This window comes from Megalops cyprinoides, chromosome 14 (assembly GCF_013368585.1).
Source record: "Megalops cyprinoides isolate fMegCyp1 chromosome 14, fMegCyp1.pri, whole genome shotgun sequence".
Lineage (NCBI taxonomy): Eukaryota > Metazoa > Chordata > Actinopteri > Elopiformes > Megalopidae > Megalops > Megalops cyprinoides.
In genome coordinates, this window is record NC_050596.1 from 21,234,801 (window position 1) to 21,259,233 (window position 24,433).

The 24,433-nt window shown below is 41.0% G+C and overlaps 1 protein-coding gene across 1 annotated transcript in view; it reads right to left on the minus strand.

The window, feature by feature from the left end:
* Window positions 1-24,433, minus strand: part of LOC118788809 (low-density lipoprotein receptor-related protein 1B-like) — a 358,625-nt gene that overhangs the window by 4,634 nt on the left and 329,558 nt on the right. Inside the window, exons 74-86 of the mRNA XM_036544915.1 lie at window positions 23,379-23,513; window positions 21,101-21,220; window positions 19,989-20,230; window positions 18,216-18,439; window positions 16,420-16,526; window positions 15,318-15,434; window positions 14,499-14,672; window positions 11,981-12,106; window positions 11,222-11,386; window positions 6,397-6,558; window positions 4,514-4,688; window positions 3,610-3,714; window positions 869-982 (exon numbers count right to left, since the gene is read on the minus strand). Coding sequence (XP_036400808.1) covers window positions 869-982; window positions 3,610-3,714; window positions 4,514-4,688; window positions 6,397-6,558; window positions 11,222-11,386; window positions 11,981-12,106; window positions 14,499-14,672; window positions 15,318-15,434; window positions 16,420-16,526; window positions 18,216-18,439; window positions 19,989-20,230; window positions 21,101-21,220; window positions 23,379-23,513 — 1,966 coding nt within the window. The remainder of the gene's footprint in view (window positions 1-868; window positions 983-3,609; window positions 3,715-4,513; window positions 4,689-6,396; window positions 6,559-11,221; window positions 11,387-11,980; window positions 12,107-14,498; window positions 14,673-15,317; window positions 15,435-16,419; window positions 16,527-18,215; window positions 18,440-19,988; window positions 20,231-21,100; window positions 21,221-23,378; window positions 23,514-24,433) is intronic.

Genomic DNA, 24,433 nt, shown 5'->3' on the forward strand with positions numbered 1-24,433 from the left:
TGCGCCATGTGAGTTGGCACTCCGAGCACACGGCGTGCCACGGCTCTTGAAGAAACACACGCATCATCACATTTGCCTCTGAAATGATCCGGCGAGCGTGATGATGTATAACCCTAGTTAGTGGCTTATTTTCCACTGGCCCCAGGGCTGACGCGCCGTTAGAGCATGAGTAATCTGACAAGAGCAACCGGGTGATGATGAAATGAAATTACATTAAATTAAATCAACTGCAAGCGACATTTAATCAAAACTTCATAAACAGGACCGCGTGTCCCGCAAGTGGCGCGTGCAGCAAATAATAAGTCACCTGCCCCGGGGACAAGAGTGACAGCCTGCATTAAGCACAGATAATCACAAACTTAATAAAAAAATAAACACCAAACGGGGCTCCTTTGCAGGTAGTAATAACGAGCTTCCCGTCGGTTTAAAGAGTACATTGTAGCCCAAATACTTGATTCTGTCTGAAGAGCTCTGTGGATAAAAAGTGACTAGGGTAGGAAGCTTAAAAAAGCTTTTTATGCCACACAAATGATTTTCATTACTGACCTTTTGCGTGTGACGTGGCAGTTAAATAGCATGCAGTGGGCATTTACAGACATTTACAACACAAGAAATGCACCAACAAATGCACTGAAAAATATACAGACACGCACACACAGTGACTCCCCCTCAGACAGTGTAGTTGCCACCTACAGATGGGGATGCGTTTCGGCAGGGCACAGGTCGGGGGCAGGTCAGCATGGAAACGGAAGGCAGGGCGGTGGCGGTGAGCAGGAACGATGCTGACGGGATGGGGCATGGTGTGGGTAGTTGCTATTAGCGTTTGAGCGTGGGGGTGTGGGATGGCCGGATGGGGCAGGCGACCTACTTGCACCGGGGTTTGTTAAAGGTGGTTAACGTGCAAATCCCCTCGTTCTGACAGTAGTAATCGCACGGATTTGCCCGCTCGTCACAGCGCTGGTTTTTGAACCCGGCCGTGCAGCTGTGGAAAATTGTAGCGAGATGATGAATCATCAATAATAATAATAATAATAATAATAATAATACAGTAAAACACACTCTAACAATCCACCAGCTAATGTTTTCAGCTAGAATGATACTGTATGGGGAATCACTGGGCTATAGCCCACCTTGGCCCAATGTTTGTAGCTCAAGCAGAAAATGTACTGGAAACTGAACTGTTCTTTCATACAATGTGTAGACAAAACAGATGCAAACATTGTGGATATTAACTATTCATGTTTGTCATCCATCCTTGCTTAAAAAAAAACACTAGATAATTCTCAGTGCTTTTTTTTTCTGCCCGCTTCATGTTCTTAATCCTAAGCAAGGCAATGGAGGAGTCCACAACAGACCAAAGCGGCAGAGATGCAGAACTGGGGTATCGGAGGTTCGTGTTTCTCCTTTTCACCAGGGACACGCTGAGGTTTAATAAACATCTTATCTTTTGTGTACGCCAAATATCTCGCTGTACGCACCATATGGACGGCCGGCAGCTCAGCTCCAAAGATATATCTGTGAGGCGTGTAGATATTGTTTACAGTGTGCCCTGGAGCACGCGGAAAGGCAGGAGGGTGGGGGTGCATTAAATGACAAAACACACTTTTACAGCCTTCGATGTTGTGATGCACAGCTAAAAAAAGAAAGGCAAGTGTTTGTCTGAAGATTCACTTTCCAGTCTTGAATGGCTACACCAGGGACTTGGTGCACAAACCTCAATGCTATAGTATCTGTAAAATCTACAAAATACAGATATCCTGGAAGGATATGAATAAATAAGACAACAGTGTTTTTCCTCTTCATATATCTGCCATCCAATAGCAGTTCATACAAAGTTGCACACACTGACCAGCTAGTGTACATTCCATGATAAGAAAGTTAGATATCTTAATGTATACAATTAAAATACAAATTAAGAATTTTATCTATTTTTCATTTAAGAAAATAGTGTTCCAGTGTTCTCATATTTATATGTTTAATGCTGTGCATATATGAAAGCATCATACAGTAAGATTTTGTAAAAATATACAGTATGCTTTGACACATTTAAAATGTATTCCTTACATTTTACATTTGATACTTTACCAATACAAGGATTTATTACTTTCTCTGCACCCCTAGCGTTTAATGATTACTCATTGCAGCAGGTTAGACCCAGGTGTACAGCCAAAAGAATTCATGATACTCTTGTTCAGACACAAGTCGGTGGCATCTCTGCACATCACACTCTTTTTCGGGCCCTAAGAGATGACATCACCTTCTGTAGCTAACTGTTAACCGCTCTCCCATGCTGTTCAGCTACACTTGGAAGCCACTGTCTTAAACCAAATCATTAAAATATATTAACCTTTAAAAAAGCAAGATGGGCTAATTTACATACAAATTGATTCCATCCTTGGAATTGAGGCAGTGATTCACTGTCCAATTAATTAAATAAATAATTAAAAGTAACAGTGGAATGTCACAAATAAACCCAAGGATTAGGTCTTAATACCGGCTTTAGCAATCCTCAATATCTCCTTTAATACCCACCCCCAGAAGTACAAAGCATGCTTTAATATTGATCTCAACTCGACAAACATGCATCGGATTTTGAAGAAAGCCTCTTTTTTTCCCCTTTTACATTCATCTTTTCCGATGAAGTGGTGCGATACATGAGAAATGAGGCCACACAGCAGCATCCACGGCAGCAGAGGGACCCTGATGCAGCATGTCTTCCATGTCTTCACTTCAAAGTGCCTAAAGGGGTCTACAAGGAGCAATGGAGACTGCCTAGAGCAGATATGCTAACTCTACGACAGCAGGTAGACTTCCCAAGAACAGCGATGTACACTATATGAGAGGCTGGCTGCCCAAGATCAGTATTATATACTGCCTGAGAGGACGAGATTAGGCCACTTCCTTTGGCTGTCCCTGGTCTTTGGTTTAAGGAAAATTTCAAAAAGGGCAGCAATGTCCTAACACTGCTTTTCTGTTGTTAATTCAAAAAGGAAAAACAGACATTTTAGAATCCTGTTACATAATTTCACTACTTGCTAGCACTTTATGAATTTATTTTATTATTTTTTATCTGCCCTGGTTGACACCAAGAAATTTGTAGAAAATGAATGAATACGTGGCAAAATATCACCATCAGGTATCACCAGCCTACAAAAAACTGACTCGCCAGACAAACCTTGAAAAAAAGCTGGTATGATGAAATCATATGCTGGAAAAAAAATGAGAGGTTCACTGCTTTGGTTCCCTAGTGCTGGTGGTGTTCCTCACTGTCCTGCTGAAATGCATACTCTGGATCTCTCAGTCTGGCCATTATATCACCTCCCCATCAAACAGGCCAAATCCCTCCCTTCCTCTCCACCGTAGCTGACATGTGGACATTGTTCTCCTTTGGGATTGTGGTACTGGGAGTGGGGCAACGTGCCATATATAATTGGTCATTGAAGTGAGTTTATCCCTCACAACAAAGGGCCCTGTGATCCGTGAAAGGTACTATATAAATAGAAGTCACAACGAGAAAATTGTCTGAAATTCCCCCCGTTACTTGACTTGGCAGTGTTTGACTTGTCTGGTGCTGCATATCTGAGGTGCACGATTCCAGTGATTACTTACTGACAGAATGGCAGGTGAGTCTCAGAGTCAAGATGGCAGGTGCCGCCATTATAGCAGTAACCATCACACAGCTGGCAGCTGGATGCTATTCTGCCATTGGTGCAGCTGCAAGGACAACCAAGTGAGTAGAGAGACAGTGGCATGCATCATGATGCTGAAATAGGAAATTACACTATTCACACAAGCACAATCATTCTCCTTTCCATTTTCCATTTTGTGTATACAAAAGAGCAGTACAAACACACACACACACTCTTTATGTTTTCTGAAAAACCACAAATCACTTGTATTTCATGTAAATCGCATTGTGGCTCTGGTTCAGGTTAAATCTCCTCAGTGGGAAAACATAAAAAACAAACCAACAAAACATATATACACATAGTTAACAAACAAAAAAAAGTAAGATTAATGCCAAAAGAGGTGATAACAGGCTGAAAACAGGCATTTTGATTATTCCAGTACACAGCAAATTGTTCCCAGACAGAGGATAATGTGTGCACTGATTTCCCATGTGTTACTGCCCAGGCCTGTCAGCCCATGTGGTGATGCTGGTTTTAAGGCAGCAATCCCAAACAGCGCTTATTCTCCTAATGATCATCATTGTGGGTCGGGACAGTAAACCGCACAAAACACAAAACCACACACACATACTTAACTGAAAATTGGCAATTTAAAACACTTAATTTTTAATTTAACTTGCATTTTGTAAATTGTAAATTGTCATTTTCTGGCACTCTGATCATAGTTTTCCCCCCTTTGTATTTGTTTACCAGCATATTTAGTTTGCTCTTGCAATTTGTGACAGGTCGTGAGAAGAAGCTTTCCCTTGCAATTAAGGAAAGCAAGACACCCTTATTAAACTGAATTTGGCATGACTGATTTACAGAACATACAGAGAACTTACTTGCAGGACACGTCCCCGGTCTCGTGGTCCACGATGCAAGGGGCCCCATGGCACCGGAGACACTTGTCCACCTCACATTTGTTGCCCTCGTACCTCGTGGGACACACGCACTCCACATGGCCGCTGCTGGACAGTGTGCATGCCCTGGAGTTCACGCAGTAGTGGTGGCAGATGTCTGTCCCGAAAGAGCGCCCGGCAACAAACAAGTTTAACAAGGTTCACGGGGCATATTCTTTGTGATGGTTTAATTGGAATTTTACACAGAGGTAATGAGACTTCATTATTCACATTAAACACCCTCCGTTACACAAACTCAACACCCCTGGGTGTGCAACCGTGGCTCTGCATTAATGGTGTTTGAGATAAAACTGTTTTCACACAAATTACAATAGCAAAGTGAAAAACAATCAGGGCACATGAGTTATCAGTACAGCGCAGAACCGTGAAAAGTTGGAATTGTCATTTGAGGCTATAAAATGAGCATTAAAAAATGACAGAAACCCAAAGTAATTTTCCAGCTTTATTCCACTGATCAGAGAAAAAGAAACTCAAATGAGGTACCTGTTTCCTCCAACAGCAGCTTAAAGACTTCACCTTTGTTCTCAGACAATTTACATGTCCTAAACTTGGCACCCAGCACCTGATCACTCAACCACTGAGTGAAATCTGATTAGGGTCACATTATTGGCATTTAGCAGACACTCTATTGAGAAAATACTGGGCTAAGTACCTTGCCCAAGGGAACAACAGCTGTGCCCCCACAGGGAACCGAACCAGGAATCTTTCAGTTACAAGTCCTGTTCCTTACCACTATGCTATACTGCCACCCCAAGAGAAAGAACTAATATACCTTAGTGTTATGTAGCCCTTGGAATGGCAGCATGATGCCAGGCAACATTAGTCTTATATCCTACCGATGAGATGTCTATGACTTGATGTGGTCATTGAAGATCCCTGGCTCTTATCGTGAGGAGTCTCGTAATGTCCTGTCCAAATTCCCAACCTAGCTCTCTCAGTCTGGGAATCTACTTCTCTCCTAGGCTCATTTGACAAAATAAGCGCAATTCATTAGTCACTATGTCACTATAGCAACATATTAACACTATGACATGAGGTAATTTTGCAGTTGAAGGTCATTATGAGGCTGCAAGTACATTTTAATTTACTTAGTATGTTGCTCATGAGGATGTATGTTAGCGTAGGCACTATGTAAATGCTAACATAATTACTCTTGCAGGCTGATATTTTAACTGTTTATTCATTTTCAGCTCAGTTGCTGTGTTACTGGCTGTTCTCTGGCTGTTATGTACCAATGTTCTTGTGATTCATTTTGCTCCAGAGGTATACATTCATCCTGTCATGACTACCTACTAAGATACTTGAGATAAGAGCATCTGCCGGATAAATAGATAGCTAAGTTAATAAATAACAACAATGGCTGCATTTTCAGTGTTGTTTCAATTTGTAGTCTTCTTTTGCTGTAATGCAGGTGTAATGCAATCTTGGAATGAACTATTGCACATCATGTAGTGGTACTCCATTCAATCTGGCAAAAACCTTTAAGATGAGAGAACAGAACGATACTGCAGATAACAGTACACAGCAGAAAAAAGTTGCTTTGCTTGTGATTAGTTTGCTCCATAATTTTGGCTACACATTTCAAAACTGCTTGGGTTTGCATTCTGCATTCCTAAAAGGTTACACTTAAACTTAGTTCAGGTTCACAATAAAGAATAGAATAGTTCAGAATAGTTCACCAGCTTTACTCATTCAGTGAATTCATTCATTCAGTGAACATCCCAATTTCTGTGATGACTCTGGGTGCTGGAATTGACTGAACTCAGTTGGGAGAGTAGAGCTGAAGAAGGTGGATCTGCACTCACGGTTGAGACAGCGGTCCCCGGTGTACTCCGCCAGGCATCGGCACACCGGCTGGTTCCCAAGGCTGACGTCGCAGGTGCCCCCGTTCAGGCAGTAATTGTCACAGATCCGCTTCTCACAGAAGGGTCCCGTAAACCCTACAGCACAGCGGCATGTGGGCCTCCCTTTGAGTGAGTGAGAGAGAGAGACAGAGAGAGAGAGAGAGAGAGAGAGAGAGAGAGAGAGAGAGAGAGAGAAAGAGAGAGAGAGACTTGTCAAATTTTGTCTAGATAACAGATTCTACTTGTGATTCCATTCACTTGTGTCAAATCATACATTAGCACCCAAGTATGCATTCAATGGAAATTAATTCAAATGCATTTTCCATCTCTTAAGACTGCCATAAAACTAACACAGTTCCAGAAGCCACTGACTTCAAAATAAAGATTTTTTTTTTTAAAAAAAGGCTATCATCCTCTAGGGACCTCTAGGTAGGCTCTTTTTGATTTTGTGGCATATCTACTTGTCGGTCTAGAATTTTTCTTGGATGCTATATCTCTAAGACTAAAAAATGAAGAGCTTGTTACACTGTATGCAGGGTTGAAGTGGCTGACCTTTAACCAATTAATTAGACTGTAACAGCAGCAGAGCCTGCAGGGACACATGTGGACCAGCTCCGCTCACCTGCCCACACACCGGCGCAGCACGCTACATCACCTGCTAAATAGTTTACGATGCTGAGTGACAGCTATTCACTGAGGATTACATCACCTCACCAAGGCACAGTACAGGAATCAGAGTGCCCTTGCGAGCAAGTCGTCATCCATCCACAATTGAGCACAATCTGCTGCCATCAAAGTGCAGCTCGACGTGAAACGCGGGCAGCAGATGTTTAGGCAGGGAAGAGGGGCTAATCGCCTGAGCTCGTGTGAGGACACCTCTGCTGCAACTCTGTTCTACGTCTTCCCTTTTCATCTAAGCCAAGTTTCCTGCCAAGTCTGACTCCTGGCCACGGATGGGAGGACCTCGCCGTCAATCAATAACAGTGTGGTGAACAGCCAGTTACCACAGGGACCATTGTGCTTATCCCTGTTTACTGATGGGGAGTGTCACTATCCTGTCTCTCCACACTACGCATGTCCCAGGTCTGGGCCTTCACTTCAGTGCTGATGTTTCCTGGCACCCTGTTATGTATTCTCATGCGTCCTCCTTGCGCTTGGATTCAAAGAGGCAGCACAAAGTATAATGTAAAATGTGTACAATTGCATGGATATCTTGTACTGGGTAATTTAAGAGTTAAAGTCAGAAATATGAGACTTGGAGATTACCACTGGCCACAGACTCTGCAAGGTTCCAATGTAGACCATGTTTGGTTCATGCTGCAGCTATGCATTTAGCCTTCATTTGCTGATTGATTCTGTAAAGAGCCTCAGGGTTGATTCCTGCTGAAATACACTGTGCCTGCCTCTGTTGGAATTAATTCAACTAGCCCTACACACCTCCAAAGCACATTTGGGAGTTCTGAGAAATTCTACATCTGTTTGCATTTATTTTTGGACTGATCAACAGAGGAAGCAGTGCTGTCCTGTCATGTCTGCTTGTAGCCCATCTGTCTGCTCATAGGGAGGGTGTTTCTTCTTCCATTGGGCCAACAGCAACACTTTGCTGTTATCTCTAACATTAATATGCCATTGACTTTTCTTCCATTACGTGTTCTGCCAAAATTCCTCTGGAAGCTCGATCGATCTCATGCCAAAAAAAAGACATAAATATATTAATTCAAGTTTGTTCCTAAATGACTGACTTTTGCCAGATGTTGGACTTCTTGTACTCAGCTCTATGTTTTAACAACTGTTGAAAACTAAATCATGAAATAGTATCAAAAACAATATATATCTTAGCGGGTTTGCAGTTGGAGCAAGAAGACAAGGGGTCACATGTGCCATGTTTGTGAGGAGAGGGAGAGGCTGGGTTGCAAATAATCAGCATGTTTTCAACCTCTTAAGTGATATTCATATGTGCCCTTGCCCCGGCAGCATCGACAGGGTGGTGAGTGCAGGTGCTGTTGGACACACAATTCACAAAGGACACTCTTACAAGCTCCACTTCCCCTTTTCATTTAGAGCGATATCTCCTGCCTTAGGAGCAGTGCTCAATGCAGCAAGCTTCCTCCTTTATGAAAAAGCAGTCAGCTAGAAAGCTGGAAAGATAAAAGGTCATATACGCCCAGCAGCAGGCCCAACACCAGATAACTCCATCTCGCTGCCTTTGTCTGCATGCAAATATATATGGCTGCTATAACATGAATAATACACTTATACAATATTTCCCTGGCCCAAGCAAACCTGTATGGTACACAAGGGAAAATGTATTATTTGGATAACTGGCTAGAGTAATACATTAAATAGCGTGGGGGGAAAAAACACAAAAAACAATATTAAATTTATGGATGATTGCCAGATTTACATACCCGTGTGAAAAGGCTTACTGCACAACAGCAATGCATCTATGATAATCCTTCAGAAGTAACTAGGATCATTCATCATCTTTAGCAACCCCTTCAAAATAGCAAAATAGTTATCCTGACATATATAATTTTAATCAACCGAGAGGTTTGTTTTAGTGTGTTCAACCTCTGTCATGAACATACCAATTGCTCTCATTCTATTTTAAAAGCGAGATTAAAAGCAAAAAATTATCATTCATTTCCACTCATTTCCCATGCAGTTCTCCACCATCCCTTTTCATGCATTTGGGGCAGTGTAGCATAGTGGTAAGGCACAGTGCTTGTAACCAACAGGTTGCTGGTTCAATTCCCCACTGGGACACTGCTGCTGCACCATTGGGCAAGGTACTTAAGCCAGAACTGCCTTAGTAAATACCCAACTGTATAAATGGATAACATGTAAAAACTGTACTCTGTATAAGTAGCTCTGGATAAGATCCTCTGCTAAATGACAATAATATAATACATGTGATGTTCATCATTTCAAACGACAAGTTTGCCCATAATTTGAATCATGCAGCACTTGCACGCTAAAGCTTTCCTAAAACAAATGAATAAATAAACAAATCCACACAGTGAATTTGCTTCACTGTACTGCAGAATAATAACAAAAAACACCCGCAGAATGAAGGTACTCCCTTTAAATTGAAATTCTGGCTGTGAGCATCCCTATGCTAATCGCTGGATCCCTTGATCTCCTTTCATGCTCTGCTTTAGCCTTTTGCAGGAGATGAGGTAGTCTCTCTGTCCTTTTTAAAATGACATGAATTTTTACTAAGCCCATCCCTAACACACTCACACACAATCTCTCTCTCTCTCTCTCTCTCTCTCTCTCTCACACACACACACACACACACACACACACACACAAGTACACACTTTCCATCAGTGAGAGCTGGAAGCATGTCTTGGCAATGCCTTTGTTGTTCTCTGCGTTTAGCGGATCGTGTCACTTAGTGGAGTTCACTCCGACTTGCCAGGTCTCCAATCTGTTTGTCATACACTGGCACATTCCCAGTCGCCTCTCTGGGTTTCCTCGAAAACAATTTCTCTGGCCCCCAAGTGTTACGAAATTAGACATAGTGCTGCCGGTTTCCTGAGGAAAGCCGGCCTGTATGATCTGCATGTAGAATGCTTCACTAACTGACATGCACGGCTGACGTCATTTCATCATTTACCACTTGCTGAATATCACCGCTGTGTTTTTCTCTTCAATCCAGCAGTAAAACTGTTCATTCACGGTCTTGCTTTGGTACTGATATACTTCAAATGATCTTTAAAAAACAAATTCTCTACCTCTGGGACTTGCTCACCTTATTTTTTTCCCATTGAGAAATTTGCCTAATAATATGGAAACTTTAACATGAGAGTTCATTGGTACCATGTAATGCATGATAATGTACTCCATTTTCAGTGCTTCAAAGTAGGTTACAGTTACAGACCTATTTATCCTGCATCAGGTCATCTTGCAACAGGCTGGGTATTACTATCCTTTAATGCTGGTGCAAAGCCAGAAAGATCTATTTCAAAGTTTCACATAGTGCACACAGCCCTTATCTACAGGCATTCCAACTTATTATACTCAGATAGCTAATGTAAGCTTTTTCATAAGCACATGGAAAATCACAGCCTTAAATGCACATTCAAAAATTGCTTATTTGGTAAAATGAGTGGTTGAAGTGTAGACCAACTGCATATGAAACAGGAATGAGCCACCATTTCCCCTTACTTATAGTACATCATTGATCAGAGTCCTTGAGAGGAGCTGAACAACTGAATTGTTGTTGAGAATGATGTAAATGTACCCATCAAGCTTCAGCTTTTACTTCCCAAGCAAATACATTAATACATTTTTCAGAACCTCTGGATATTTTGATATATATTTATGTATCTATATATCTACATGCCTGTAATTACACATGCCATTTGCAGCAGAGACAATAACAAGAACCTTAACTCAAGCAAACATAAACAGTGCTAGTACAATGCTGATTAGTGCTTATTAATTAAAATTAGCAGATGCTAATTTTAATTAATACGGATTAATAATTTATTAATAATTTAATAAATTTATTCATTTAATTCTGTTAAACCCACTGTAAAAGGAATCACTGATCACAAAACACAAGGTATACCTCCTTCAGTTAACTCTTTGCTTTGGACTCTGTTGTGTATTCGCCATATTTTATTCAACCCAAGCAGAGAGTACATCATTGCACTGGGGATAAGGCATTCTGTGCCATTCCACTGGATATGCAGCATCATCCATGTGTGAGCCACCACTCTGCAGAAGCATGCCGTTCGAGGCCCGGCTGGAATTGGAAAGAACACAGGGTGCCTACCTAGAGGTGACCCAGTGCACGTTCCTCCGTTCTGACAGTAGTCCTTGCAGTGGTTGACTTCACACTGCTCCCCAGAGAAGTTGGGCCAGCAGTAGCACCGCCAGTCCCCTCTCTCGTTGGCTGTGCACCTCCCTCCGTTCTCACACGCTGGCCGGCAGAGCTCACCTGCAGCAATACAACCAGGCGGGTCACGGTCAGACTCAGGAGCTTATACATCCCTGTGAAATATCCACAGTGGCTGACCTGCAGCCAGCCGTGCAGGGATGGCAGTCTCAGAGGTGTGGCCAGACACTGTTACTCCACTTTATTTATCGGCTTTGCCTTGGCCCACGACCGTATCTATTGCGGCTGGTGAGGGTGCTTTTGTTTTATGTCTGCTACATTTTGCCTGAGATTCATCTTGTGGGACAAGTCAACAGGGCAAATTTCGGTTAAAGTGTGAGGTACCTTGCTCAAACCAACAGTGATGCAAAGAAACCCTAAGCCTTCAACACACTTTGTTAGTTATCTTGTGCATATTTTAGAGGACAGGCAGGCATCCACACACTGCAAGAATTTAATAATGGCTTAAGGAGTAGGCATAGCCGAAAGCTGAGGGAATTCACTAAAATGTAACTACAAATGTCTCACTCCAAACTCAAATGGCATTAACTTCAATGCCGCTGTAGTCGTGTTCCCTCTGTGCTGCACAGCTGCAGCTGGGGGTGGGGTTATTGGTTTCCTTCTGGAAGTGGCCTCTGAAAAGCCCCACATGCCCACCTGAGACGTTGGTGTCTCCACAGGATCCGTTAACCAGGGCCTTCCCCTCAGGACAGACGCAGGTGGCACCAGTTGGGTTCAGCAGACACAGGAAGTCACATTTCATCTTCAGGCAGGGGTTTGTGACTGATCCAACAGCAGAGAGGACACACATTTGTTAGTGTACATACAACCTCCACAATGGACATCATATGAAGCATATGCTTTTACTTTACATAGTAACATAAAGCTCCACGCTGTAGCTGGATATTATTGTACCCCCAGATCATATATCTTCATTTTAAAATGAGATTATCTCTGCAAATTCCCTCTGAGAACCAGCTTAATCCACATTAATAAGATACATCAAGAACGTGTAATGATACGAAAGAGGAACAAGGATTTTCTATAAGGTTCGTGAGAGAGGAGACCGTGCTGAACAGGAGCTAAGAGGAACACAATTCACTTCCACCTCCCCCAAAAGTGTCTTTTTTTTGCATGAACCTACAAACACACAACTTGTGTGTACCCAGGGTGTGTCCGGAAAGACCACGTATATAAATGAAGGAAATAAAAAAGAAGCAATAATGCATCAAGGACAATAAACCCCAGTTATTCCGCAGTCTTGGTTTAATTAAAGGCCATTGAATGGTTTGTGAGAATTGGTGATATAATATTCACCAGTCTGACTGGGGATGAGAATGAAATTGTAGGTTTTTTTCTGCAGGCAGCACTAGGAGGAGCTATTAAGTCACAGGCAAGCTCTTCAATACTCAGAACCAGATCCAGAGGTAACCATTTCATGAGTGCACCATCATCTTTCACAGGATTTTCCACTTTAGTGACCAAGGACATCTGCCTTTTGTTCATGTTATTCTTAATTTACCCTTCTGAGTGGTTTTAGCACATTTTACTAGGCACTCAAGAGTTTCCCAAAATAATAATGTAAAGCAAACAGCAGAAGTAGAAATAGGGGATGAAAATCAGATGCCTCATAAGTCTCATAACAACAGAAGAGGAAAAAGCAAGAAAACTAAGTTGCTAGAGAAACATGCAAATACTTTTGTAACACCCCTGGCTAACACAGTAAATGGGTTTCCTGTAAGTAGCTAGGAGCTGACAGAAATCAGGATGACAAACATCCCATATAAACTCAGAATCTCAAGGCTGGACCAATAGTTGTCATCACCAAAAGTGTGTGTGTGTGTGTGTGTGTGTGTGAAGGGGGGGGGGGGGCGCTTACATTCCCTGTTTCCTGTAAAAGAATGGAGATTCATCAGTACTGCATCAGTGCATACAGTAATCTTTTTAACATTTTGTCAAATGAAAGAGCGAGAGAGAGAGGAGAGCAAATATGGGTTGGAGAGAAAAAGGGGAAATGTAATAGGAAAAATGTAGGGGCTCTTGTGTTGTGTGAAGAATGTTTCACATTTCCTAGGTTAGAAATTCAGTGAACGCTTAAAAAGCCAGCTGCTGCCTCCAGGATGGTGGCAACTGCTGCCAAGCCTTACTTAGGGAAGGTCAAAGCCACATGGCGGAAGTGCCAGATATCCACCGATTACAGGGGCAAGGGACAGACTTCAGGGGCTCAAAGTCCACCACTGTGCTACCACAATTAGTCCACTCAGTCTGAATAGGTGAATTTGGACTTTGGCGACTACAGGGTGTCATCTCTGCCTACAGACACAGGTTCTGGGCTTTGAAACAGAATGCTCTCTGACAAGCATGGCCAGCTGGCTGGGGTGCATTTTGTTCATACCTGGCACCAAAAAGCAAAACACAGAAAGGCCAGATGATTGCCAAGAGAGCCCTTGTTAGTTCTCGCTCCAACCACACCAATGCTGCTTTTTGAGTAATAAAAAAGGAGCTGAACGCTGTTGAGCTGAAAGGCAAAAACATGGAGTCTGCTGAGTGTGTCATACCTTCCCTATTATGGCTTTCACTGTTTCTACACAAAATGACTAGCCAACTCCTCTATACACATTGTTTTCATTTCCAATATATGTAATACAATAAACTATAACTTGAGGCCACTTTTCGTTTGACTAAACGACCTCAGCACTTGTTTAAAATGTTCTCTCATTTCACTTAAAGGCACCTATGGCAGCCCAATGAAACAATAAAATCCAGGGAAAGTGGTTGGTAGGATGTATCCAGATTTTATAAACCAGTCAAGTAAGCCATTAACTTGATGTGTCCCTCTAAACACTTTCCTTCATGTTTGTTCTCAAATGTTTCTAGACCTTTTGCTGAAAGCCTCAGGACAATTTCAAGCTAGATAGTTAGATACTGTCCATGTTAAATGACAACTCTAAAGTAAGCTGTTGCTAGTCTTTCAGAACACAGCCATAGTATCCTTTAAAGAGCACTTTAAATGACACACAAGCTGAGGCTAACTTAATTCTTAATCCTTAATTCTTAATTAAATCCAGACTGTGTAACATCATCAAAAGCCCATGAATGATTTGACCAGACTTCTTCCGTTCATATATTTCAATGACTGGCAGGCTTTGAGAGTAGAAGAAAAGCCACCATTTACCCTCTTGCTGTTTGAATGGATGAAAAATCAAGATGTTTGATGCTTTCTCCACTCCTAAATCAAGGCGTTCCACGGGTCCTTTGTTATATTTGTGAACTCTGAAAACATCATTTTTCAGCCCAACTCCATAGATATAGTCTTCAAATATGTCTATTCTGTGAGGCTGGGATATTCCTAAAAAACAAAAAAGGGAAGAAGATTGTCATCTGAAAATCACTTCATATTTTTTAAAATGGTACATGGCATGGATCATTGCAGCTAAAATGGACAAAAACATCAAATACTCCAGATATTCCACTAGTTTATTTTCACAACAAAACAAAATGGCTTGGGGAATGAGGCCAAAATAATAATCTTGAGGAAATGTTAATGCCTGTGTCTTGTTCACTTCATGTGAATTGCTCATGACAACTACACAAGTTTTTTACCATTTTCAATTCTCCATTAGAATTGGCAAGTTCGAATCACATGGATGTAATCAAAAGCCATTCCACATATTGCTGGAACAGGAGATCTAATAAATAATGAGATAAACTGATCTAAATGCAAATGAGCGTATGATTTTACGTACTTATCCTTTAGGTTTGGAATACAGCTTTATTATTTCTACACACGCACACACACACACATACACACACACACACACAATCCAGAAAATGTAGCACTACCCATCTCAACTTGAAATCATTTTGCAATGTAACGGTAACATCTTCCATATTTTAACTACTGCTTCAGTATAAAATGAACTTGGGGCTGAAGATGAATGAGCTAAACGTGCAGCTGGAAAAAGCAAAAGTAGATAGGAGCCAGACTGTTTACCATGTTTGCTGCTATCGACCAGCAGAGAATCAGACCCATCCAATCGCACGCTCCCTATGGCAGAAAGCTCCACATCGGCCCAGTACAAACGCTGGTTGAAATAATCAATCGCCAGCCCTGCAAGTAAGGCAAAATACAGTTACATTCTCATGCGTGTAGGATAATTGCTTTCCATCACCTTTCCTCTAGGAAAAATATGGCTTGGTTTGGATTCAGTTTGAAGCAGTTGTTGCAATAAGACCAAGGCCTGAAACCTGACTCAGCAGAAACAGAGTAGGCAGTACACTTTAGTCCCGACAGTGTCATTTCCAAGAAACGGCAAATAAAAACTGGCAGAAACAACAGACTAGGAAATAAGACGATTTCTGTTTTTTTTTTTTTTTTAACTCCGAAGACTTCGAAGGGAACATCTGACAACACCCTTCATAGCTAGCCCTGCGTCAGCTGTGTCTCCAAAACAGGATGTTACCGGATCTAAAAGACATAACACAGACTCTAAACAGCAGGACTAGCAGAGGGGGCATTAAATGAAGAAGGGGATATAAAAAAAGATGTTCCGACTTCCGAAATATCCGTAAATCCTGGATGGGCCGGAGTAATTAAACCTGTTTGCTTTTCACGGATGAGGTTTTTTGATAGCCAAAGGCAGCATAATACTCCTTTCAGTCGATGCGCCAGGAGGCTGCCTTGGGTTTTCAGAGGGCAAGATCCACGCTTAGCGTGGAGTCGGCCTCCCCCAGGACACCACTGTAGGCTTAATGACAGCCTGTGTCAATGCTGTTAAATTACTTTTCTCTTTCCCTCCCTTGTTTTAGGAGAACGCCCTCCTCCCCTGTGCCAGCCTGTCACCATTGAAAGGGCTCAATGCGCTCAATGAAAGACTGCCTAACCTTATGTGTGTCTTAGGCTTGCTGTTGCACCTGCGTCCCTGCCCTGGCATTGCGGACACAAAGCCCACAAGGATACTGTCAGTATGCAGTGCCCTGACAATTAGGGTGGTGTGTGGAGGGGTGCTGATTCCACCCACAATTAAAAAGCTGCTGGCTAAGTGCACGGGCCTTGGGCCTTGGGCCTTGGGCCTTGTGCCAAGTAAGATGAATACCTGTGGGCCTCCGGAGGTTCTTATCCAGCAGGACTCTGCGTGCAGACCCATCCATGGCCGCCTCTTCGATGTGAGAGTGGTCACCAATGACTGTCCAGTACATCATCCTGGAGAATTAAAAGTTTTCCCGTTATCATCTTTCCTTGCAGTACACAGAGCACCTGAGTAGTGGTGAGAGCATCTCTTAATCTAGAATGGTGGATCTATCATAAAAATTAAACCATGTACATTTAAACCACGGGCAAGCATGTACAAACCTTAGCTGGATGTACAAATCATTTTATACACTATAATATATGCAACCCCCCTTTCCCTTTAAGTAAATAATAACTGCACAATCTGATTGTATATCATTTCCACCTGCCACCGAAATGAAAGGAGGCAAGGAACACTTGTATTCTGAAATACTCTTCCTGGTTTCACAGCTTCAGGGTTGACTGCAAGATCTTAAGTGTTGGCTTCTTTTGAAAGACTGAGTGTCTGATATAAAATCTTTAGTGCTGGTAAGATGTCACTCACAAATTTACTGAAAGGAATCCACAGACTCCCCCTATTTGTATAATGCAATATATATCTGCAAAACACTGGTTTGATACCTGACAACACTTATTGTCTGCTGTTCCCTCAGTCACCAAGTGAAAATGTTGCACTAGCTGAGTGAGTATGGCAGTTCCCATTTGTGTAGGGCCTTGTGCATACCAAATAAATCAAGAAGGGTCTAGCTGTAGGTTGGCATATCTGGTCCAAAACTGCATTCTCACCCAAGTGAACTTGCCCCTGATCTTGTCTGAATTTGGTGAGACTGTAATGCTGAATTAAATAAACGAACAACAATGTCTTGCTCCAAGCTGTGTGTGTCACACGAGCGACTCCTTTAATGTGACAACTGTCGTAAACAATACATGACCATTTTGACATGGCTATCTTTGCGACAGCTTAGCATGTGTTAGCTAGGAGGACATAGCCTTTGTAGACAGGGTCCTTCGGACGAAGTTGGAGAGTAAGTTTACACTGCTATTGGCAGCACAGAAGCAGAGGCTTTCTGAAGACTCAACCCACAGTAGTCCATGTTCAAGACTTAAAAAGGTGTAAACATTTATTTTAAACTGATAACTGTCCTGGACCCATTTTTGATTGTTTTTATAACCGACAAGGTTGTCAATTTGAGTGTCAGCCATCAGCAGCCATTGCCTTTTTACTTTTTAATATGGCTTTACAGTACTTTTGATTACTTAAATCTATACAGTGAATAATGACATTTGTTTGTTTTTTGCGTAAAAATGTGTGGTCCATTTTTCTGAATAAAATTAGTTAATATTTAGTGTTCAAAGATAATTTTATGATGCAATTGTGTATCAAAAAAGACACAACTGCTGATGAGTGAGCTTTATGATTGTGACTCGTGTAAAACAAATCAAAAACAAGTACAGGATAATTAAAAGATAGTTACAGCTAACAGTCAAATAGATTTCTCCCTCTCCCCTAATTGTTGCTGACTAGCCACAGCTGGCCTCTACAGCTCATGAGGTTTGCAAAGAATAAGAGGGAAAATCCATTTTTAGATAGATCTTAAACAATTGTCTGCATTACACACTGCACAATGCAGGGAGAATTTAACTATTGAACATCACTGGAGAATACATCTGAATTAATACTTAAAGGCTGCAAACTGATTGTGCAGCACTGCATGGACCAACTATTCATTGATCACTTGAAGAGAGTTTTGAATTGAAACTCAATAAGAACTGTGAGAAATGTTGTCAAGTAGTCACTGCTGATATAGGACTAGGTCTTACCCTCGAACTGGGTTGACAGCAATGGCATAAGGCTCCCCTGCGATGTCTGTTACCAGACGAGTGCAATTGGATCCCCCAAGTCGCCCTACATTAATGGAATATCTTAGCCTTGTCCAATGGGCTGTATAATAGCTGAACCAGTGCATCCGCGAATGATCCGTCCAGTAGATATTCCCCGTCACCCAGTCGGCTGACACGTCCCTTGGCCTTCGAAAATCTGGACACTGCAAGGAATGGCCAGAAATCAGGATGCTTATTGATTGAAAGTGGTAGGAGTTTGTTGCACTGCTCCATTCTTCCCATTCCTCTGCATATAACACACATAGGCACACACTCACACGTATACACACCTACTTTCATACAAACACAGATTTTCACACAATAACATACACATGTATACAGACGTGCACAGAGACACAGACAAACACACAAACAGAAATATCCAGACACACGTACACGCCCACATGCAAACGCACGCACGCACGCACGCACGCACGCACGCACACACGCACACATGAACACACACACATGCGCGCGCATGCTTCCGTACAAATTGCTACCTCCCTGCTGCCGTCCTCTTTGAAGGTACATTGATCTTTTTGGGGTACCGGTGTTATTTCCTCTTCCCACCCACTCAAATCAAAGCAATTAATGTCAATGCTACTGTGTGCCACTGGCCTCTCCACTCCCACAGCGCCAGGGCCTCAGAGACTCAGCAAGGTGTTCTGAGCCCTGGGGGTACTGCCCTCCTGCCTATATTCATCCATTTTATGGATTTCAAGTCACACATACTGTAATAACAACACAGCACTTTAGAGGACCCGCACTGCAGCTTCTTTTCCCTCCCCCAACTAAGAACAAGAGGGTAATGTCGTGCTGAAACAGGCTATTTTTACTTAATTCCCTACATTTCCATTTTTAAAGGTAAGGTACCTCGCGCCATCAGAAACAAAGGCAAGGTAAAATGCTGTCGGGATCTAAATAAGGCCTGTTCATTGCAACGTCTGATGAGAAAATGGCCTTTTTTCATTAAGCACAGTCTCACCCATCTCGTTACTAACAGCACATTCAGACTGTAAATACTTTTTAACAATTCTGCAGCCACAGACCCATTTTACAGAGTTTCCTCTCACAGGGCAGGGCACCTCACTCTCAAATTTGTGCCGGTAATTGGACGGCACTTTCAGCTGAGACCAAATCCCTGCAGATACACATTTGGCTGAGGCGGACTGAGGGGAAGTAACACCATGTACGGTAAGTACCCTTGAGTTGTGATAATTGGTGATATGAACCATGCCGACTAAAAAAATATTGCCCTCAGAGGGAATCAGTTGGATCATGATGCTACATGGCGTTAACTGCAGAAGTTAAAAGCTATAAAAAGGTACAGTAATTTCAGATTCCACCCTGTAGACTTTAATACTCCTCCTTATTACCCCCCCCCCCCCCCCCCAATATTCTGTACATTTAAGTAAGTATGTCTCAGAAGTAAGTTGAAAGAGAGGAAAAAATATCACAAACAAGACAAAAATGCCAGTTATGAAAACAAGAAACACCTGCAATGTACCTTCTAAAGTAGTAGGCAGGGTTTTTATAGATAACATCAACACTGGAATAATAATAATAATTTGTAATATATAATATTAATGAAGCACATAACAATGTGCTTCAGACAATTCTCTGAACAGCTGCTCATTTTTACAGCAAATCAACCATATGGTTCAGTGATTAAAAGAAAAGACTATTTTTCACCCATCTTTCACAAATACTTACTATGATTCCACTATTTGTTTTAGTTTGACTTCTGTCTATGAGGTCTTTGTAAAAAATTCCACCTGGATTAAACTGGGTAGCCCAGATAAACTTGTGTCCTTGAAACAGAGCGTCCATCCCAATAATTCGGGCATTGTCCTCGATGCGAGCTAGTTGTTTGTGTCCATGGCTCTGGTTAAATGGATACACAAAACCTCGGATTTCAGTGTCATTAGCTATGTAGAGCACTCGATCTTCTGGTCCTGCCCGTTGAGTCATTAATATGCAAAAAAAATGAAACGTGTCTAAATTCCATTTGGGGTATGAGACAACATTTTTCACAAAGTTACAGAGTACAATCAATACATGTATAATAAAATACAACTACACACAACTATATATAATACAGTAACAAAAACAGCATCTCTATCAATATTTCATAGCTCAAACTACATGAAAACATAAACATTATCTATAATTGCCTAAAGTGCATTTTATTAATAAATAAGTCTAGTACAGTCAGAGAAATATTCTAATCTATAAGAGTCACTAGCATAATTAAAATGATTACTTTATCATTTATACCATAACAATTAATTGCATTTACATTTACCAATAATGTTAGAATAATGTACCATTTACTAGCACTAATCACAATACATTACAGCAGTATATACAACATTATCAATAATAACAATTGGTGAAGCCAACGCATGTGTGTAATATTGTAGTATATTATAATTAGCCTTAATAATCAGTTTTAAAGTCAGAACTTGTTCATCTAGGCACATATGACTATGCTGCATGACTGCTTAAATTACCATTCAATTTGTGGATGCAGTTCTAGCGTGTTTAATATACTTAACTAATGTGAAGATACATGATGTCTCTGAGAGCATCTATGTCATCTTCAGAATCTATGAATCATTCACTTGTCACAGATCTGAATCATATGTATGTTTCTAAAATAGGACACTGTTTTTCAGGCTAAAGTATGCCAGGCTAAAGTATTTTTCATTATTGTATAATTAAGGAATGAACGTGTTTGTCTTGTGAAATATTTTGTGGCACTTGGACAAACCAGCATGCGCAATAAATAATACAAACACACAATATAATTCGCATGTCCTTACCTTTTGCTCTGCATTCGCCACCAATTTCTTTGTAATTCCTGTCACATGTGCACTTGTAGGATCCTTTAGTATTAGTGCAATAGTGCGAACAAGTGCCAAACTGAAGGCATTCATTCACTTCTAAAGAAAGAAACAAAGAAAAAAACACTTCAGTTCAACTCTACGTAAAGTGTTACATTTCTACAAACATTCTCATATGATTACCCTTCTTTGTTGAGTTCATCTGCTTGCGTATTTGGTCTGATGGCTTCGCAGGCCTTTGGAAAAGGGCCAAAGTGCCTATTTACATTTACATTTATTCATTTAGCAGCAACTTACATAGGTTACAGTTCTTTACAATGTTATCCATTTATACAGCTGGATATTTACTGAGGCAATTGTAGGTTAAGTACCTTGCCCAAGGGTACAGCAGCAGTGTCCCAGCGGGGATCAAACCGGCAACCTTTCGGGTACAAGTCCTGCTCCTTAACCACTATGCTACACTGCCGCCCTAACAGTTGTACCTCAAACACTCTGAGCTAGCTAAATGCATAAACTCATTTACACTGCCCATCTGCACAGAGGAAACAAGTTACTGTCGCTCTGTGTACCATCGCATTCTGTTAACTACTGTCACCTCTCCTCTACAAGGATAAGAGGAAAGCTCTGCCTGCCTCTGACTGAAGAGAATCCTGGGAAACAAAAACTGTGCCTTCAAGAGGAAAAATGAATCTGGTTACCAGCAGCCTGAGGTATATCCTAGTAAGAAAAAATACTTTATTTTTGCAAAAAAGGGGAATATGGAGGTTTCCCTGGGTTGGACATGCATCTATGTTTCCATCCGCTTCAGGAAATTAAACTCTTGCCATTTCTCTCCACCCCCACCCCCCGTGGCTCAAGAATTAGGTTCAGAGATCAAAATCAGCTGAAAAGCAATAAAGAACATATGCAGATGGTATGGACAAGTAATGGACCTTAACATATAAATAAAAAAATACAAGGAATCTATTCTTAAAATATGCAAAACTACTGCTCATATTTGAAAATACCAGGATTATAGCCATTTTCAGCTGTAAATCTATGTATTTACAGATATACTGCAGAATATGCATATACTGCAAAAATTAATGGTATACCTTACAGTTTGGACATCTGATTTTATTTATTTTTTATTTTATTTATATTATTTATATTTATATTTAAACATTGCTTTTACAAGGGTAAATATAGTTGCAGGCTGCTGGCATATTTAAGATTCACACGAATACTTAAACAAGCTTTGACCCATTAGTAAATCACAAATTACAACCATTGCTTGAATGGGCCCCATTTCCCTTGAAGTCAGAAACATTATCAGGAAAAAGTCAGGACTAAAAGAGCTATAACTGTAGCTATCATTATCTTACATAAATGAAATGCAAGCTATAATTAGGTAATTACAGGAATTCTCTATAATTGGAATGATAACCCTTATTTAACAAAAGTCAAAATAACTAATGTGATTAAAGACTGTCTGCACCCTAAGATTTGCGTATTCAGTTGTCCCGGGTTATACTGAACGACAGCAGCTTGGCCACATAACACAATACATATCATAGATTCAGATGCACTAAGGTGTATAATCCTGTAAATAGCATGGAATCGTTAATGACAAGATCCATTGGAACAAGTTTCTTATTAAAGTATGAACATATTTCCATTCCTGCAGGAAAGGTCAGTAGTGATTGACTTGGCTTATTCTCCTTGCCACAATGTAGGTTGTTCCAGGTTCACAGATGAATACCTGTGATGTCCACCCAAACACTTGCCCTGTAATCAACAGTTCCAGACATCGACCTTGGGAACATCTTAACATTTAAAAAAATTAAATACCTGAATTTGTTTCTACAAATCCAGGTATCCAGAATGGCATATGGAAATGGAGTGATGTTTCACCTTTATAAGATTAGGGTGGCATGATGAAAAGTGTACGGCTGGATCTGCTTTGAGGGTCAACTGATGTGGAGTGTGGTTGGTGACTGGATGTCCAGTCAAGTGGAAACACTATTGCATAGACTTTTTAAACCCATCTTGGGGCTTTCCAGAAAGCTTCAGAAGACATCAAGCTCCAGTTAGACATACATGTTAAATGACACCTGTAAGGTAATTTTATAAGAGAACAGCCTTACTCTTGGTCTGCTCTCGCTGTTTAAATGCATTTTAGTTTATCTGTACTGCCATTCTTGTTCAAACTGTCAACAAGATGGGTAGGAGAGAGGGAATGGGTATTGTCAGGTGGATAAAGTGCATCTTATGTTACCTTCGCACTGTTTATTCCTTTGATTTCTCTGGAATCCTGGTTTGCACTGACAAATCACATCAACATTTGTTTGATTGCAGACTGCGTCTTCACCACAAGGATTCATTCTCCCTTTGCATAAATCTTCACTGGGAACTGGAGAGACAGAGAACACATAGATGCCATACCAGATTCCCTCACTTTTACTATGACACTGGAGGGAGTACAGAACAAGGCACTACAAATGCCATGGAAACACTATTCTCAGTGATAGAATGAATATGCAATTCAATGCATGCATTGTGCAAACGTCTGTATATACTGTATGAATACTTCATTGGTGTGTTTCTGACACACTCCTCATATTAAAGAAGAAAATAATTTCACAATTTGACTGCCTTTTGAACATCTCATATTTTTGGACCACTCCAAAGAGCAAGGTGATTTCAATCAGGTAATTACTAGGGTTGACAACATAATGGCAGAGAATGTAATGCATTATAAAACATTCGGAACCAGCAGAGATGCATTCCCACCGTATGTCATATGAAAGGTCTGATCACTATGGATTGTGAATACATGTAGAGAATTAATGGATGGCAGCATTATATAAAAAGTTATAAGAAAAGAGGGGGCAACATTCGGTTTTAGAACATATGAGGCAATATTGCTCCATGTTTGAAGACTCCGAAAAACCAATTGCATTTTCATTTTCATTAACATAAGCCTAAATAAAGGGAAAAAAAAGTTGTCCAAAAAGGATATCAAAACTGCAATGAAATGTCACTTTTGTACATATACACTTTGGATAGTCTAACAACCACTGAGGCACCCAAGAATAATACTCTTTCTCACATTTTGATTGAACAAAACAACAGTGATGATACTTAACCTTTTAGAATGTCGATAAAGACTACTGCATCTGAATGGCACTTTCCTGTTCTGTGAAAGCATCTAGTGTGAGAAATTTCTTCCCTAGTTTTCATTTCTGCTTCTCTGATAACTGTCATATTCTTAGCGAAGGGTAGACTTTTGGCATTTCGATAAAATGCTTCAGCTTGGGAAACATTTAAAAA